General features: G+C 39.0%; 1 protein-coding gene across 6 annotated transcripts in view; it reads right to left on the reverse strand.

Annotated features, from left to right (window-relative positions):
• LOC122564494 (dnaJ homolog subfamily C member 13) overlaps positions 1–18934 on the reverse strand; it is a 150592-nt gene that overhangs the window by 90968 nt on the left and 40690 nt on the right. For all 6 annotated transcript variants that reach the window (XM_043719456.1, XM_043719454.1, XM_043719455.1 and 3 more), the window contains exons 6-14: positions 17271–17471; positions 14805–15011; positions 14538–14633; positions 8484–8575; positions 4109–4275; positions 3630–3709; positions 3372–3541; positions 2223–2322; positions 182–289 (exon numbers count right to left, since the gene is read on the reverse strand). In XM_043719456.1, the coding sequence (XP_043575391.1) occupies positions 182–289; positions 2223–2322; positions 3372–3541; positions 3630–3709; positions 4109–4275; positions 8484–8575; positions 14538–14633; positions 14805–15011; positions 17271–17471 (1221 nt within the window). The remainder of the gene's footprint in view (positions 1–181; positions 290–2222; positions 2323–3371; positions 3542–3629; positions 3710–4108; positions 4276–8483; positions 8576–14537; positions 14634–14804; positions 15012–17270; positions 17472–18934) is intronic.

Genomic DNA, 18934 nt, shown 5'->3' on the forward strand with positions numbered 1-18934 from the left:
TGGTTGGAGTGCCAGGCCTCTAGGAATTCTCTGGCATTCTGAACAGCCTTTGCAGTTCAACTTTTTTTTTTTATTAATGGCATACAACATTTGTTTGTAGTTCTAAAACATGGTAGCATAATGGAACAAGATAAATACCAAAACTTCTGAAGTTTCACCACATAATATAAAACAGACTTACCACATGGGCATTGAATTTATCAAGTAAATTTTCTAAAAACTTCTTTGAAGAGAGAAGTGATGCTTTGTTCAGCTGCTCTTGTCTCAAATCATAGTCATCATGCATAGGCTAAATTCAACCACATTAAACAAGCCATTAACATTTCAAATAAAACTAATGAACTTCAACATTATACTATCCCAAGACATGCGCTATTAATAGATTTAGGCACTGATAGCAATGACTCTAAGACTCTTTAAAGGTATGGGACGGACGGACGGACACACAGTAAATTGGGAGGCCATATGTTTTGAATCTCCTAAAGAAACCAATTAGAACTGTACACATTCATGAATGCAGAGACACAAAATTTCCAGATAAAGTTCAGAGATTTCAGTCTTTCTGCAAAATATCAATTTAAATCACCTCAAAGTAATTTCTTAAATGCATCTACTTGTCACAAGCCAAGAGAAAGTGAGGACTGCAGATCCCAGAGATCAGAGTCAAAAAGCATGGTGCTGGAAAACACAGCAGCTGAGGCAGCTCAGAGGAACAGGAGAGTCAACATTTCAGACATAGGCCCTTCAGGAATGTCAGGAGATAAACTGGAGGGTTGGGGTTGGGGGCTAGATAGCTAGGAAGGCTATTGTTAGATGCAGGTGGGGTTGTGGGGGATAGTGAAAGGTCGGAGGGGAGGGTGGAGCGGCTGGGTGGAAAGAACGATGGACAGGTAAGTCCATCTTGCTCCGACCTATCGCCATCACCTCCCACATATACCAATCATCTTTCCAGCTACCATCCCACCACCTACCCCCTATTGCTCTCTCAGCCCCTTTTACCCCAGTCCACACACATGAAGGCTAATGCCCAAAAACCCAATCCTCCTGCTCCTTGGATGCTGCCTCATCGATGTATGGGGAAGGGGTATACCATCCAACACACTCTGCAAGATTTTCCTCATAGAAGGCAATACGGTACATAAGTGCTGTTCTATCTTTAATTGTGATGGTGACTTTCCCCTCAGTACATTGGGAAACAAAGAGCAAGTAGCAGAAATTTTAAATGTCAGAACAAGGTGATAACAAGAGATGGGAGAGGGGGTAAAGTTGACAGATTTGAAACAGATCTAGAACTTTATAGTAGTTGTCACCATTCTCTATCTTCGTCCTTCCATCCCCAATTTACTTCCCAGTTGCAGAGATGAAGAATTCCAGACGTATAAAGAAACAAGAGAAGCTGCGATTACTCAAACTTTATTTTAAAACAACAGAGGTATTCAGTGTTTTGTTACAGCAGATAGACAGGAAGAAACACTCTCTCTCTGGCAATGAGGTCAATACAGAGCACACAGAATGGCACGGTGGCTCAGTGGTTAGCACTGCTGTCTCACAGCGCTAGGAAACCAGGTTCGATTCCAGCCTCGGGTGACTGCCTGTGTGGAGTTTGCACATTCTTCCCATGTCTGCGTAGGTTTCCTCCGGGTGCTCCAGTTCCTCCCATAATCCAAAGATTTGCAGGTTAGGTGAACTGGAAAAGCTAAATTGCCCATAGTGTTAGGTATATTAGTCGAAGGGAAATGGGTCTAGGTGGGTTACTCTTTGGACTTGCTGGGCCGAAGGGCCTATTTCCACACTGTGGGGAATCCAATCTAAAATCTAATCAGATCCAAACTTAACAGCAAAAAGCTGCCTCGGGAAGACTTATTTTAAAAATATACACACAGCAACTTATGATCTAGAAACATTCTACCCAACAGGGTGGGAGAAGCAAGGAAACTGAATAAATCCTTTAAAAGTTGGAGTTTTCTGGGAAAGCAAGAAGCAGTACTAATAGAATAGCTCTTTCAAAGGGCCAGCACAGGCCAGTTAGGCTGAACAGCCACTTTCTCTACTGTAAGTTTCTATGACTGCTCAAACTGTAATATATTGGGAAAATGGTAGAGTTATTCAACCACTATTTGCACAGAAATTAGAGACCAATTTTACTTAACATTTTGATTATTTTGCAAGTATCGTTGGGTTAGAGGGGATCAGAATAAAATTTAACATTACACGACACTTACACACATCAGAGCACACATCATGTCAATGGCAGCATGCGTAACACCATCATGGTTTCTTTTTAAAGCCTTTACTGTTTTCACACCAAGCCTCTCTCGAAATCTGAATGTTAAAAAGAGGGGGAAAAGTCACACGTTACAAACAGTGACAAAAACTACAGGAAACACCATGGCTCAAAATATCTGCAAACCAAACAATACTGCCAGCATAAATCAGCTGAAAATGTATTGAAATTTATCAACTGCACATTAACTGCTCAAAGTTCTTGCCATAGAGATCATTAGACTCAGAAGTTGAGGGGAAGATAAAGTAAGTGCCCTTGCTTCATCACTAATCACAAACTGCATCATAATGCATTAGCACTAAGACTGCACTAATTTTTATAGTGGTGGCTGCAAGACCTTAGCTCTTAGTCATAATGTTATTGTGAAGCTTCCTGAAATAGTATGTTCTCTCAACAATAACCAAACTGAACAATATATTATATACAAGTCGCCTATTGACTTTACTAGGTTGACTTCACATTGAGTTTTCCCCTCATCTCCACCTTACAGTCATGACAACACCTCTGTCAATCATGTAGGCTTCTGCTGCACGAGTTCCTTATAAAAACATTATACATTGTCACACTGGTCAAATAGAGCCAGTTAAAAGCTGGGTCTGTTTGTATTAAGCCTTCATTCATTGACAGAAAAGGGACATGGCAATGCGTAACAAGTGAAATAATCTAGAAGCAGCACAAGACTAAAAAAAGGAACTGGACCTCCAGTCACAGGTATTGATAACATGCACGAACAGAAAGAAAAACAAATTTGAGTCATTGCAGAGAATAAGAGCAGTGAAATACTTATTACATTTCTGTAGTATCGACAGCCATCTACACTTGCAAACATGCCAACCAAATTCATGTTCAGGATTTACAGATGTGTCACACCCACTCTGTACCTGACCTAAGCCATTCAGTACCTATAACTATTGACTCATTCACCATAGCAGATTTATGGCTATTTTACGGTTTTGGTTACACAGACAAAATCTGTATATGTTGCATACAGAAAACCTTCAAGACAACTTTTAAAACTGGTGAGCTTCCCAGTTCCTGGTCACCTGCAAGCCAGAAGACCTTATGACATAATAAGTGGATTACTTACTTAGGAAGTTTTGTAAACGCTTGAAAACCAGCCTTCGAGGCAACCAGCCGTCTCACAGCCTGAAACTGGCTCTCCAGTTCTGCATTATTAGCAGTTTGATCACCTTCTTGAGACAGTAATGCTGTGATCGCATTATTAATGAGTTTCTCTTTGTTCTCAGAAAAAAGGCCCTGCAGAAAATAGGCAATTGTCTTTAAAGTTACCACGCCATGCAAAACATTTGAAAGACTCACAAGACTTAAGGAAAATTGCTCTTACGTCTTGAGTCACTGCATGCAGAACGCCACTGTATGAGATGTTTGCATTAAACCTAAACACCGCATCTGAAAAACTGCCATCTGAAATGCAACATTAAAGAAACTTGAGTACAATAACTGAATAATTCTCCAAAATGCTTACTGCATGAATTGCAAAGTTATCTTTAAAACTAAAAGTATATTTTAATAACTGTTCGTGCTGAGAGTTTGTGAAGTGACTGACAGACGTTTCAAAGCCAAGTGTGCAAACATCTCAAAAGCCAAAATACAACTTCATGGTGCAAAACTCTAAAGTGCATTCAAAGAAAAACATTAAAATGTTTACGCATGTGTTAGTGCATAGTATGGGACAACTATAACTCACTGCACAAAGCTAAAACTGAAGTGCAGTAAAACTACAACGCAATAGCAGCAATGGATGTTACCAGCAAAGATGCACCAAGAACAATCTTGCTGGTTTGATAAATCAAATGCACTTACTTGGAGGAGCATTTAGAAACCGAAGATGTAGACTTTCTACTTCTTCATCAACTGGCATACTTAGCAGCCCCCATCTCTGCCCTTTCTGGGTCGGTATCATTCGGACACACACATCTCTATTCCCAGAAGCTCTCACCCCATCTAGCAAGCTAGCCATTAAGGAGTCTCTAAGTAAAGGAAAGGAAGATAAAGTTGTTCAGTATTGATGCATTGGAGACAAAATTTTAGTTATAAAAATGTATGCCTATCACAGTTATTCAAATTCCTTATTTACATTTTACCAAGTTCCTTAATAGTCCTTAATAGAGGTCAACCTAGAGTCTCAAAAAAGCAGTCAACCAAACAGCAACAGTCTCATCTCGTCCTGAACATTACTATGGTTTCAAACCATTAGGATATATAAACCTCTAATTTATGTAAGGTGAGCAATGAATAAATCATATCATGAGTACCAAAGGATTTTGCATTCTATGAATGGGGATTTTTGAAGGCACCTTGAAACAGTGTTTCCTGTGAAACAGGAACTAATGGAGGTGAAATTCATCAGAAAACTGACAGAAGAAATTAAATTGAAACCCTTGGGTTAGCAGATTAAATTTAAATACTTGGTTTAAAAAAAAACAAATCTGATTAAAGTATGAACAGATGAATGACAACCCATATGCAATGAAACTGCAAACAGGCTAACTTGAGATTAACAATCCACTAAGCAACACTGGGAAACAGTGCGAGAGGAGCAAAAGGAAATTATTAAATTTGATTAAGTTCAAACAGCAGCATGGCTCCTATTACTGCAAACAGATAAATGCTGCATTTTCAGAGGTCACTGTCTACAAGCAACAAGCTAACAACATTAACAACACAACACTAACTGCTAACTGAAACCATGAGAAGGCAATTGAAAGAAAGCGTCATTATTAATAGGCCGATCAACCATCAGGCTTCAGGAGTTTGAAAAAGCTGAATGCATGGGTTACAACGATTCTGAGCAAACCAGTGGATTGATGATGAAAACTTGTTTCCTTATTGCCAGACACTGACCAATATATTGAGCTAATAGAATTACACTCCAGAGATAAGGTAAAGTAGCTTCTGTATCTGGGATATTTAAGTGAATTGATGTCAATAATGAAACTTTTAAACCATTCTGGTGTTTCAGTCTCAGTCCAACCCAAAGTGTCAATTCCTTAGTTTCGTACAATGATCTTCAATCAATCTTATAATTAACTTCATCCAGCTCCACACATAGTCCATACCATTTCCTAATGACAGTTTAGCTTTTTAAAAAAAATTCAACTCAAAGATCAAAGTCCTTTGGTTGGTAATTTAAAATTTACAAAATCCAACTTATCACTTGTGGAAGGAAACATGTCAGCAAAATCAGTAAGTTGCTGCAGCTTTTGGTTTTAAAAGGCTGACGGCTGGGGGGGGGGGGGGGGGGGGGTAGGATGAGCGGGAGAACAAGCATGAGAGACAGAACAAGTGAAGCAAGAGTTTTTTTTGCATCTCCGAAGTCTGGAAATCATTCCTCAAAAGACAAAAGGAATACATTTTCTTATCTAAGCCTTTTTTGACTTGCAATTTAAGAAATTACACTCCTCCTATAACATTGACATGGAAGATTTACAGAACAATGTTGATTATCTGAACGAGACAGATGGAGAATATGGTGTTTAGATAACTGATTGATTGTTGGGATAACAGATAACACTTTTACGGGACCTTGATCTTGCTCGGATAATCTGAAATTCGGATAACTGACGCTCAGATAACTGAGGTTGTTCTGTATATTATTGGATAATTGCTCAGGACTTATACTATGTTCTTTATATAGAAAAAGCCATGATAAATAACATGGATTTTAATGTTGAATAAATCATGCATAAACATGCCAGTAACACAAGCCTAGGTATTGATCTTACATGATGCTACGAAGTTAAAAGTTGACCTGGTAAGTCCACAATGATTATTCCAACCTTTTAAGCATCGTATTAATCTGATAACTGAAGACCTAAACTTTTTCTCCCCAATGTAGGTCTTCACCTTAAAATGGCATGAGGAACCTGAACATTTTTACCTTTTCCCCATAACCATTTCTCTAGAATTCATTTTTCACTAATAAAATTGCCTCCAGTGCACAAATGATTAAGACAGGTAGTGTACCTTTAATGATTTGCCAATCAAGTCAGTTAAAAAAAGACAACTTTACTTGAAAAATCTGCTTCCACTTCAGAATGAGAAGATGGTGCAGCTGTAACATACAAGGAAGACTGGGGAAGCTAAATCAGATTGGGGCAAACATTTTATAGCCCCAAATGTGCTGTCATGCAAAAAATAGTGCTGCACTGTAACAAACTTGGAAACTACAGGGAGAAGTATGTACAAGCAGCTATATTTAACTTGAAAAATATCTGCTCTTTGACACAATGAACTGGGCTTTGAAAACTTGCTCTATAACTAGTTTGCAAAATGTAGAAACTAGTCAGAAATTAGCAAAGACTACAGAAAAGCAAACAGCTGGCAGAAGAAATTCAGCAGAGGAAGGAAGAAATAAGGACACAGTTTAAGTGGTACAATTTTAGGAGTGTAGGAAGACAGAGAACCTGAGAATTCATACACACAAACCCATAAAGTCAGCAGACTGAGTAAGTAAAAGGCAGCTTGTGCCTCTATTTACAAACCCTGAATAGTTTCAGAGTGCAAAACCAAAAGATTTGGCACATATTTATAAATCAATGGTTAAACTAGAGTGCTGACCACAATTCTCAGCACGAGGTAGGAAGACTACATTTACCAAACAGCATCAGGGATAAAGCATTTTACAAGTGTGAAGATCAGAGAAATTGGAAGATTCAACTTGGAAAAAGGTCAAGGAGGAAATGTAAGTCAAACTTAAAATCTATTACATTGAGTTTTTTTCTTTAAACAAACTAGATAATGAGAAGCTTTCCTCTGGTAGCAAGGTCAACAACAGAAGGTACAGATTGAAAATAATAGGCAGTATTGTTTTTGGTTGGCTGGTGACATGGGGACAGGATGAGAAGTTTGACCTGGAATGCACTTCCTGAAAGTACACAGGAACTGAAGTAGGCCAAACAGCAGTTCAGCCTTTTCTACCGATCAGTGATAGCTGACCTATATCTTAATTCCTTCTATCTGCATTTGTTTTGCAACTTTCACCACCTTTGTGAAAAATAAATCTGTCAGTTTTGACATTTTTAATTGTACTGAGTTTTAAGAGTGTTCCAGAATTTCAATACCTTTTGTATGAAGGAGGGCTACCGGATCAGATTACTAAACGGTCTAGGTCTAATTTCAGGGGTCTTCTAGATTACACCTCCTACACACAAGAAAATTATTTCTATCTACCCCAAATCATTTGGATTATTTTAAAATATCTCATTAGATCACTCCTCAAATCAGGAATACAAGTCTAGATTATGCAACTTATCGTAACTATTTAACACCAACTTCATTCTGGTAATTTGTCCTGTACCCCCTTCCCTGAGAACCATCATGAGTGATAAAATTTTTAAGTACAGCGCTTGTTAAAAATAGCCAATATGTGATTTTTGTCTGGGGATGTTGAATTTTGTTACTTAATTTTGGCACAGATAGGCAAATTTGTGGTTTGACAGATACACAGGATTTATCGTGCATCATTAAGGTTCGGTGTCCAGACCCAAATGTGATACTCTTAAAAACAAAAGAGATGTAACGAGAACTTGTCTGACATTACATAACAGATTCCTATCTCCTTGAAATAAAAGTCAACTTTCTATTAACTTTATTATTTTAGACTTCCCTTCTAGTTTAAGTGATTTTTACAGTTGAAATCCCAAACTCTGCTGATCCACAACTGAGCTATTCTATGTCAGAAATAGATTATTGTACAGGTCCACACACTGGACTCCATCTATTAATTTTGCCAACTCAAGTGATCAATGATCCTTTGCAACTTCTTGCAGATTCAATAGCAACCACCAAAAAAAGTCAAAGCACTACTGTAAAAAGGCAATTTCCAGGGTTATGGAGAAACAGCAGAAGGCACAAATAACTGATAGCACTTTCAGCAAGAGCACAGACATGATGGGTCACACAGCCTCTCAGTTTCTGCCTTGTCACTGCGAATGAGCGTGTTTCGGAAAACTAAAGTCCATATTTACATGCAAGACATTTTGCCTCAAGAGCTGAAAACTTAGAACTGTGTTGGTGCAGAGGACTACAATTCCATGGAGTTCAGTTTACAAGTTAAAACATTCAGAAAATGAATCACATCAACATTGTGCAAATTTCTTCAGGAATTGAAAACCAGACATGCTCCTCTTTGCACCCAACGTAAAGCAAATACATTAGGATAGAGAGAACCTCGTACCTTTCAGTGGATGAGTACTTGTAAACCTGCCCTTTGATGTATTCAATAGTAAACCGTTGAGGATTGTCAGAATCAAGCACTAGAGCAAATATCTGCAGGGGAAGAAAACATTACCAGAGCTCAACAGACTCAAAGTTTCACTAACACAGGGAAACAAATCAGCAAACATCAGAAATGGGTTTTTTTTAAAATGCAAACAAAAATCTATAAACCATAGACAAGATAATTCCAATTAAAGATGGATACCACTATAGAGAATCTTTCAAATTAAGCTGAAGGCCAGATTTTGATACATTTGCAATGCAAGAGTGTAATGTAAATTCATCTAAGTAATAGATTGAATTTTCTTCATGTTCAAGTTGGAGATTTGAGAGCTAAAAAAGGGTTAAGGTATCTAATTGCTTAAGACTGACCTGTTACTTGGATGTAGGTTTGCTCGCTCATCTGGAAAGTTTGTTTTCAGACATTTTGTCACCATACAAGGTATCTTCAGTGACAAGATTAGAGTGTGTTGCTGGAAAAGCACAGCAGGTCAGGCAGCATCGCTGCAGAAAAATCGATATTTCCGGCAGGAGTCCGTCATCAGGTTTCTGCCCGAAACATCAATTTTCCTATTCTTCGGATGCTGCCTGACCTGCTGTGCTTTTCCAGCAACACACTAATCTTGTCTCTGATCTCCAGCATCTGCAGTCCTCACTTTCACCCAACATCTTCAATGAGTCCCCAGATGCAGCACTGGTGGTATAGCCTGCTTTCTATATATAAACAGAAAGTGGGCTATACCAATATTTCATTCAGAGACTCACTGAAGATGCTACCACGTATGGTGACAAAATGTCTGAAATCGAACTTTCCAGCTCAGCGAACAAATCTACATCCGGAACATCAACCTCAGCTACAAATCCTCTCAAAACTCGCTAACATGTTACTTCAAAAAGGTAATGCATTTGAAACATCATTGTCAATACTTTTTAAAAACAAAGTTTCCAATTCGTGCTTAAATCAATTGTCAAGTGATAATGTCATTGGACTAGTAATCCAAAGGCCCAGACAAATGTTGAGGACATGGAATCAGAACTGTTGGAATCTGAATTCAATAATCTGAAATTAAAAGCTGGTCTCCATATTAGTGGTCAGAAGACTATTGTTGATAGTCATAAAAAGCCACCTAACATCCTTTAGGGGAAGGACTCAGTCATGCTTAGCAAGTGTGGCCTACATGTGACTCCAGTTGCAGAACAAAGCAATTGACTCTTAACTACCTTCTGAAATAGACAAGTGAGCCACTCAAACATATCACTCTGCCATAAACGATCAATAAGGGATGAAACAGTCCACATACTGGAAACAACAGCACACCTAGTCTTGTTAACCATGCAAAATCCTCCTTCCTGGGTTAGTGCGGTGGAAATCAAGCCCCACTAAAGCTGGGATTGTCACAAAGTTAAAAGATTTTAAAATAAGTTTACACGTTTCTCTAATTTACCTGATTTTGAGGACCACATCAATGGAAAGCAAGGAGCAGAATTCTGTATTTCAGAATTATTACAAGTAATTAGACTCCAACCACAGGGAAAGAGTTGTAAGCCATCAGTTTATAACACTACAAGATTTAATACTCTTATAAACATCCCCTTTTACACAGTCAGACAAAGAAAAACAGCAGAGGAAAATTTTGAACCAGTTCAGTGGCTCTCTGATGAGATGAACCTTATGATTCAGATGCTGATCAGATTTTTGCTTTTCAGTAACCTTTCTCCAGATGTTTCCACTGGTTTATAAGAGACAACGTGGCTGACTCACCAGTTGCAAGTCCCAGCTTACAAAAACTGAAGATGAACTGAATTTTGTTCCAATTCAAAATAGGAAACTGATTCTGTCTGTTATAGGAAACCTTGGCAAGAGTAGAATTTTCTATTTCCCTTTGTTCTAACCTTTGGTTTTTAAACCATGAACATTCACCACAAGCAACTAATAAAAGGCTCAAATACGCATAAGTGTTTCAAAATGTCCCAATAAGATCATAAGTTATAGCAGCAGAATTGAGCTATTCAGCCAATCAAGTTTGCTCCATCATTCAATCATAAATGACAGTTTCTCAACCCCATTCTCCTGCCTTTTCCCCATCAAGAACTTCTCACTGTCTTAAGTACAGTCAATGACTTGGCATCTGCAGCCTTCTGTGGCAGTAAGTGCCACAGATTCACCCTCTGGCTGGAGAAATTCCTCATCTCAGTTCTAAAAAAGGTCATCCTGACATTGAGGTGGTGCTTCAGGTCCTGGTCTCTCCTACCAGTGGAAGCATCTTCTCAATGTTCACTTTACCCAAGCCTCAGTATTCTGACTATTTCAATCAGATCACCCACTCATTCTCCTAAAAGCTCTTGACTACAGACCCAGGGCCCTCAATTGCTCATATGGCCAGTCCTTCATCCAAGGATCATTCTAGTAAACCTCCTCTGGACACCCTTCCATAGATATGGGGCCCAAAACTGCTCAATATTCCAAACGCAGTCTGACCAGAGCCAGATACAGCCTCAGCAGTACATCTCTGCTCTTGTACTCTAGCACTCCTAAAATGAATAGAGAAAATGAGGACTGCAGATGCTGGAGGTCAGAGTTGAGTGTGGTGCTAGAAAAGCACAGTAAATCAAGCAGCATCCAAGCAGGAAAATCAATGTTTCAGGCAAAAGCCCTTCATCAGGAATTCCTAATGAAGGGCTTTGGTCTGAAACGTTGATTCTCCTGCTCCTCAGGTGCTGCCTGACCTGCAGTACTTTTAAGCACCCCATACTCTACTTTTAAAATTAATGCATTTGTCTTCCTAATTGCCAAAATGAACCTGCATGTTAACCTTGAGAATCCTGAACTAGGACTCAAGTCGTTTTGAGTTTCAAATTTGCAACGCCTTTCCACATTTCAAAAATAATCTGCACTTCTATTCCTCCTTCCAAGTTGCATATCTTCACATTTTCCACATTGTATTCCATCTGCCACATCTTTGCCCACTCTCCCATGTCTAGGTCATTCTGCAGCCTCCCCACTCCATCAAAACTACCTGTCCGACCACCTATTTTTGCATCATTTGCAAACTTGGCAACAATGCCCTCACAGTTACTTCATTCAGATTGTTAATGTACTACGTGCATAACTGAGGTCCCAACACAGATCTCTGCAGAACTCCACCAGTAGTCAGCTTCCATCTGAAAAAGACCCTTTTATCCCCACTCTACTTTCTGCCAGTCAGCCAATCTGCTATTTGCCTGCAACTTGCCCCCAACACCATGGGCTCTTGTCTTATTTAACAGCCTCCTCTTACAGGAACTTATCAAATACCTTCTGTAAATCCAAATGGATCACATCCACTGGCTCTCAATCTAACTGACTCATAACCACTTTAAAAGAATTCTAAGATTGTTAGGCATAACCTCCCAACGATGAAGCCATACTGACTCAGCTGAATTTGCACAACCAAGTATTGTACAATCTCACCCTTAAATGTACTCTAAAATCTTACCAATGATGGAGGACAGGCTAAACACTTAGTTTCCTGCCTTCTGCCTCCCTCCCTTCTTAAAAAGGGGTGTTAACATTAGCCATTTTCCAGTCTTCTGGGACCTTCCCTAGCTCCAGTGATTCCTGAAAGATATCTTACCAAGTTCCTCTATCTCCTTCAGAACTCTGGGGTGTAGTCAATCTGATTTGGGCGACTTCGCCGCCTTCAGACCTTTGAGCTTCTCCAGCAGCTTCTCCTTAGTGATGGCCTCTACACTCATCTCTGACCCTGACTCTAGGTTCTGATATGCTGCTGGTATCTTCCGCTGAAAACTGATGCAAAGTATCAATTCAGTTCCTCCGCCATTTCTTTGTTCCTTATTACTACTTCTCCAACTTCATTTTCCAACAGTCCAATGCTCACTTTTACCATTTAGACATAAAGAAAACCTCTTGCAATCTTCCATTACAAGCTAGCTTACTCTCATATTTCATCATCTTCCCGCTTACTGCTTTGTTAGTTATCATCTGTTGCTTTTTGAAAAATAAATCACCCCAATCATCTGGCTTCCCACTAATCTTCACCACATCATGTACTTTTTTTATTTTATGCTGTCCCTGACTTCCCTCGTCAGCCCTGGTTGCCTCATCCTCTTAATATGTACCTTCTTTCTACTGTGCCTCCCAAACTATCTCCAGAAACTCTTGCCATTTCTGGTTCACTGTCTTTCCCACCAGGCTCCCCTTCCAATCAACTCTGACCAGCTCCTCCCTCATGTCTTAGTTACCTTGACATGACTGCAATACTGTTACACATGATTCAAGCCTCTCCCTCTCAAATTACAAAGGTGAATTCCATCACATTATCATCGCTACCCCAGTCTGCCTCATTATACATCAATATTAATTACAGCAACACCAGTTTTGGAACTCAAAACCAAGTCTTTCCCTTCTGAAGCTAAAATAGAAATATAAAGTCAAATTTAAAACTATATATGGATCTGTTAGAACACAGGCTTCAACAAAATGCAATAATCAAATTCTGCACCAAACTACTTGGATGGATAGTTTGAGTGGGCAAAGTTCTGGCAAAAGGAGTTTAATGAAGGAAAATGTGAAATTTTCCACTTTAGCAAAGAGATAAACATTAGCTAAATGGTCAGAGATGGAATAAAAAAAAAGTTAGTCTGCATATATAGCAAATAATTCAGAAAGTTAGTAGCATGTTATTGCTTATTGTGAAGGGAACTGAATGCAAAGAAGTTTACTTCAGTTACAGTTGACTGGTGAGACCATATCTAGAGTAAATATATAGCATTGGTCACCTTATTGAAGGAAGGATATAAACTCATTGGAAGCAAAGAGAGAATGGACTAGACTAATACATGGAATGGGTAGGTTGTCCTCAAGGAATAGTTGAATAAGCTAGGCTTGTATCCACTGCAGGTGGCTTGATTGGTACACAAGGTCTAAGGGAGTTTGACAGGTTGCATGGATGAATCTTCCTCTTCCCCTGTAGAATGGGGTCACTGCTCAAAAATATGAGGTCTCCAAGTTAAGACAAATAATGCAAAGTTTTGAGGATTGTAATTCATTTGGAACATTGTCAAAAGATAGTGGAAACAGAGTATTTGAATTTTTAAGGGGAACTAGATAAATGCTTGGTTGGAAGTTACAATCAGATTTGGAACAATTTTATTAAATTGTACAGTTGCTGGAAGGGGACAAGTTGGTTGTTGACACCATCCAGGCAAAGCATCCCACTTGAATGGCATCCCATCCATTATTACCAGCTTTCATTCCCTCTTCCATAAAAGAAACAGTGGCAGCAATGCAAGTTCCATTTTAAAAACCCACAGCAGATCCTCAACACGACTCTTGACAGCATATTCCAAACACTTTTTGGACCATCTAAAAAGGACAAGAGCAGAAAATACTGAACACAACCCATAGGTTCCCCTCCAAGTCACACACTATGCAGACTTTTCAAAGAAAAAATCATTTTCATCAAAGCCCCCAGGATCAAAATTAGGAAATCCCTTCTCTCTCAGGGCCAGAGATGTACCTAACTCTCTCAGATTGTGGTTGGTCATGGCCAAGGGCTCACCACCAATTTCTCATGGTCAATTAGTGATGAACAACAAATGCTGGCTTTCTCGACAATGCTCACATTCCATGGAAATATTAAAAACTCCAAGAGACCATTAAAAATAACATTTTTTTTTAATCTTGCCTATCAATCATTTGAATATCAAGCTTCATTTATTTCATCTGCACAATGATTGCCAGTTGGTTTCAATTAGAGAGCTGTGAACAGATCAGCTAAAGCAAGTGAAATGGCTTGGGTTTGATTGCAATTAAGCAGGGCAGATTGGGTGTGTAATAATACCAGACTTCTCTCTGAAATTCCTATACCAGCTCACAAAAATTAAACAGTGAGATGCATTACATTTTATCACCTCCTAGCTGGAAAAAGACATGCACTCGAGTAATTTCCCTGTTCAACAACCTTAAAAAAGGGAAAGAGATCAATTAACACAAATCAAAAATGATACAAACCTCTCCCAAAGGCTTGAGGGTTACAATATTGTATGTGGCTGGATCACGCTCCACTAAACAAGTTTCTGTAAGTGCTAATACTCGCTTTACTGGATCCTGGAAAAAGTTTAGACAGAAATTAAACAATAACATTTCCCATGTGTGCAAAATTATTATTAAATCCAACTACCCAAGTTGAGGACATTTCTTTGGCAGTTACAAATCAACTTTTCAAAACCTTAATACTTAGTAACCACCCCTCAACCGGACACCTTTAAAGTAACTCACCTGATGCCTACTTGCAATTTTTTGCACAACGAATTCAGCTAGTGATGTAATAGATTCGTCATTGCTATATTTGCCAAAGCGGTGATTCTGATAAAAATCAAACTCAAATGTTTCTTTCCGGATGCGCAGTGAGATACCAATAAAGTTGCCTGCATGATCAATTGCACTTTTGATGATGTCGTCTTTTTGTTCAGATGCAAAGAGATGCTGGAATTTCAAAAAGGAAAGACCAACTAAGAAGGAATCAACTGTACTGCAAATGCAATCTCAGCACTCGTGCAAGGGATGCAACTTTAAAATTGCTACCCCCTTAAATTGACAATAACATCCCAAGACGCTTCCTAAGTGTTTAGATTAGATTTGACATCAAACTATAAAGTTAAGAAAGGAATGGTAATCAAATGGTTTGGTCAAAGGGATGCTCTAAAGGGCTACGTTTTAAAAAAAAAGCATAAGAAAATACAGAGCCTGTTAAATTTAGGGAGGGAACTCTATTTTCAGCCTAGAAAGCTAAAGCCTCAGCCACCAATGGCAAAGTAAATGCAATTAGAAAAAAAAGACAAAAGTGAAGGATTCCAGGGTTTGAAGTTACAAAACGCAGGGGTGGTCAAGACCATTCAGGGATGTGCGTTTTAAATTTGAGGCCCTTACCCTATCCCTGAACATTGCACAGTGAATCCGTCTACCCTGCACATCTTTGGACTGTGGGAAGAAACTGCAGCAACCAGATGAAACCCACTCAGACATGGGGAGCATGTGCAAACTCCATCCATCACCGAAAACTGGAATCAAACCAGGTCACTGGCATTGAGGGACAGTAGTGCTGACCACTGAGCCACCACGCTGCCCCAAATTCCATGGACATTATAGTTATACATGACAACACCAGGTTATAGTCCAACAGGTGTAGTTGAAAGTACAAGCACTGTTTATTCGTCAGGTAGCTATAAACACACACACACACACCTCTACGGGGTGAACTTACATTTGCAAATATGTTCTATTTTGTTCAAAAAGCACACAATCTATCGGCAGTCTATCCATGCAATATTTTATAAATTTCTGCTTTGGAAATAGAACCAGTCTGACTCAAGGTTGGGATACAGACAGACTCTAACCTCACACCTTTAATGCAACCTCTGAGCGGAGGTGCCAGTTTTAAAAAAAAAAATTGATAAAACCTCAAGTTATCTCAGGACCGAGACTCGAAAGTAGTTAGAGGATTTACATATTGGAAAATCAAAACTTACATCCCCATTCCAATTAAAGACTTACCAGCAATCTAGGTTTTATCAAACACTGCATCAGTTGTATGACACTTTGATCTTTTACTATAAATCCTGCATCCGATAATCTTGCCCCACTAGCTACCTGAAGGAGCTGTGCTCTGAAAGCTTGTACCTCCAAATAAACCTGTCAGACTATAAGTTGGTGTTGAGAGAATTTTTAAACTTTGCCCTCCCCAATCCAACAACGGCTCCTCAACATCACGGAGTTCATGGACAAACTAAACCCAAGGCACAAGGGGAGATGCGAGAATATTAGAGAAATGCAATAATTCAGAAGCAGGGCAATATTGCTTGGGGAACATTGGTTTGATGAACTAGGTAGCAAGTAAAGGGAGAAAGGCAGCACAGGCAGTTGAAGGGACAATCACAATCATTAAGTTCACAAGCTATTTGCACTTGGTGTGGCAATATACGGAAGGGGATGGCAGTAGTTAGTGTGGAAGAAAAGGCAGGGATGATAACTGAATTTCAAGATTATCTAGAGTAGCGAGCAGTTCTACAAAAAAAAATGGAGATCTTTATATGGCCCAGCCAAATCTGACAAAGAATGGCAAAAACCAATTGTCCGCTATCAATTAGATTCCAAGGCATGGAGACAGTAGTATCAGGTGGTACAACCAGGACAGGTGAAATTAAAATATATTTTTTAAAAAAAAGAGGTCAAAGGCAAAAGGTGGAAGCACCATTAGGTGATTGAGTTTATTGGTGACTAGAACAAAAACTGAGAATGTGAACATAACTCTGGGAAAAGAATACTTTCTGGGTGAGACACTGGAGGGAGTGGGACTGGAAGGTGAAAGAGGATATAAGAAAATGATTAGATATGGCCTGATTTGATATTGGATGTGGAGAGGTTACAAGAGATGGCAAAATTTAAAAAACAAAGGGTGGCTGATACTGCAAGCACATTTAAAAGGAATTCACAGGTGAAGAGAGGATAGAATTAACTCAGGCGACGGGGGGGATGATTTGAGATTGCAGTAGAAATCAGTTTGAAAATTTAACAAACAGGAGATTCTCATTCTAATTATCAACATACTGGACGTGTCAAGTTTACATTTCCTACATTAAGTTTCCTGAAAATTATGCTTCAACATTAATCATTTCTCCAAAAATATAATAGGCAGATTCAAGGAAAAACACCCTATTGAAAATCAAATTAAAAGGAAATACTTACCAATCGACTAAATCCTCCATGAATTATACAAAATCCTCCCTGATAATCAGACAGTTCCGCAAAGCCTTCAATGTTTTTGTAGTCATATGAACAGAGAATGCGATTAGTTGTAGGATCAATCTGATCTATCCCACCAGGTGTGACTTCAAGGACCACTGACTTTCTAGTATCAGTCCAATGATGCTTGTAACAGTTATAGCGCTAAAGAGAAATGGATAAGATAAATCTAAGCAGAACTTGTTTTAGGTAACAGATTCTGACCGGAAACAGATCACATGTTCGAAGTCAAACCTCAACTCCAAAGAACAAAATTGCAAACTATAGATTTAAATTGTTGAATGCTGGATTTGCACTTTCATAAATTAAGCACCTAACAACCAGGATTGTCTACCAGGAAATTGTTAAATTGACTTCAGTTATGGAAAGCAGACATGAAACTCTTAGAATAGTCACTTATAATTGTATTGAGAAAGAAATTTGTGCAATAAATTGGAATTTGTTTTGATTTGCAGATCTGGTTAATGGTTACATAGCTTACAAACCTACATAAATACAAGAATACAATACAGGTCCAGGAAGGGCTCTTCAGCAATCAAGAGTCTGACTCTCTCCATTTAGGCCTACCCAAAAACAAACCATTGCATATAGGCTATTGTTATGCAAGACACAGAATGTAGTAAGATTAAAACTTGTGTAAACAAGGTGTAACAGTATATGCTCAGTGCAGTTGTGCAGCTTCAGTACACAGATAACACACTAGTAACATTTCTATTTTGTACATGTACTTAGTTTTATTGGGCGGTGGCACAGTGGTTAGCACTGCTGCCTCACAGCGTCAGAGACCCGGGTTCAATTCCCGCCTCAGGCGACTGACTGTGTGGAGTTTGCACGTTCTCCCCGTGTCTGCGTGGGTTTCCTCCGGGTGCTCCGGTTTCCTCCCACAGTCCAAAGATGTGCAGGCCAGGTGAATTGGCCATGCTAAATTGCCCGTAGTGTTAGCTAAGGGGTAAATGTAGGGGTATGGGTGGGTTGCGCTTCGGCGGGGCGGTGTGGACTTGTTGGGCCGAAGGGTCTGTTTCCACACTAAGTAATCTAATCTAATTTGCTCAGAATCCAAATAACAATTTGTAAGCAACTTGCAACCAACTAATCATCAATACAAAAGACCTAACCTTGCCAGCTTGAACTAGACTAAGGTCCAGACAAAGTGAAAGAGGACTTGCAATATGCTGCATTTCCCCAAGCAAAAGTGACATCAGTGCACCGTACAAGACGAAAAATGTTGAAGATTAGGAGAGGTTATGGAGAAGAGAGATACACATGGCAACAGAGAAAGGAGATCACTTTTAAGGCAGTTAAGTCAATTTAAATGCTAATAGAGCTATGGTGTATTTGCAGTGTTTTGTGCTTCTATGGTGTAAACTTGGCAAAGCATTTTAAATTGTTTCATTGTTGGCCTTTGCACAAGGTCATCCACAAAATAAGTAAAACTAAACTAACTAAATTTAACCATGCGTAGAAAGCGTTGGAGAAACTCAGTTACATCTGTTGAAATAAACAAAGTTTACATGGAGTAGAATACAACTTCAGAACCCAGTTTAAATTTTACAGATATGGTTAAGTTTATATTTGGTTTAATCAGAGGAAAGATCTGATAACCTGGG

This window comes from Chiloscyllium plagiosum, chromosome 29 (genome assembly GCF_004010195.1).
Source record: "Chiloscyllium plagiosum isolate BGI_BamShark_2017 chromosome 29, ASM401019v2, whole genome shotgun sequence".
NCBI lineage: Eukaryota > Metazoa > Chordata > Chondrichthyes > Orectolobiformes > Hemiscylliidae > Chiloscyllium > Chiloscyllium plagiosum.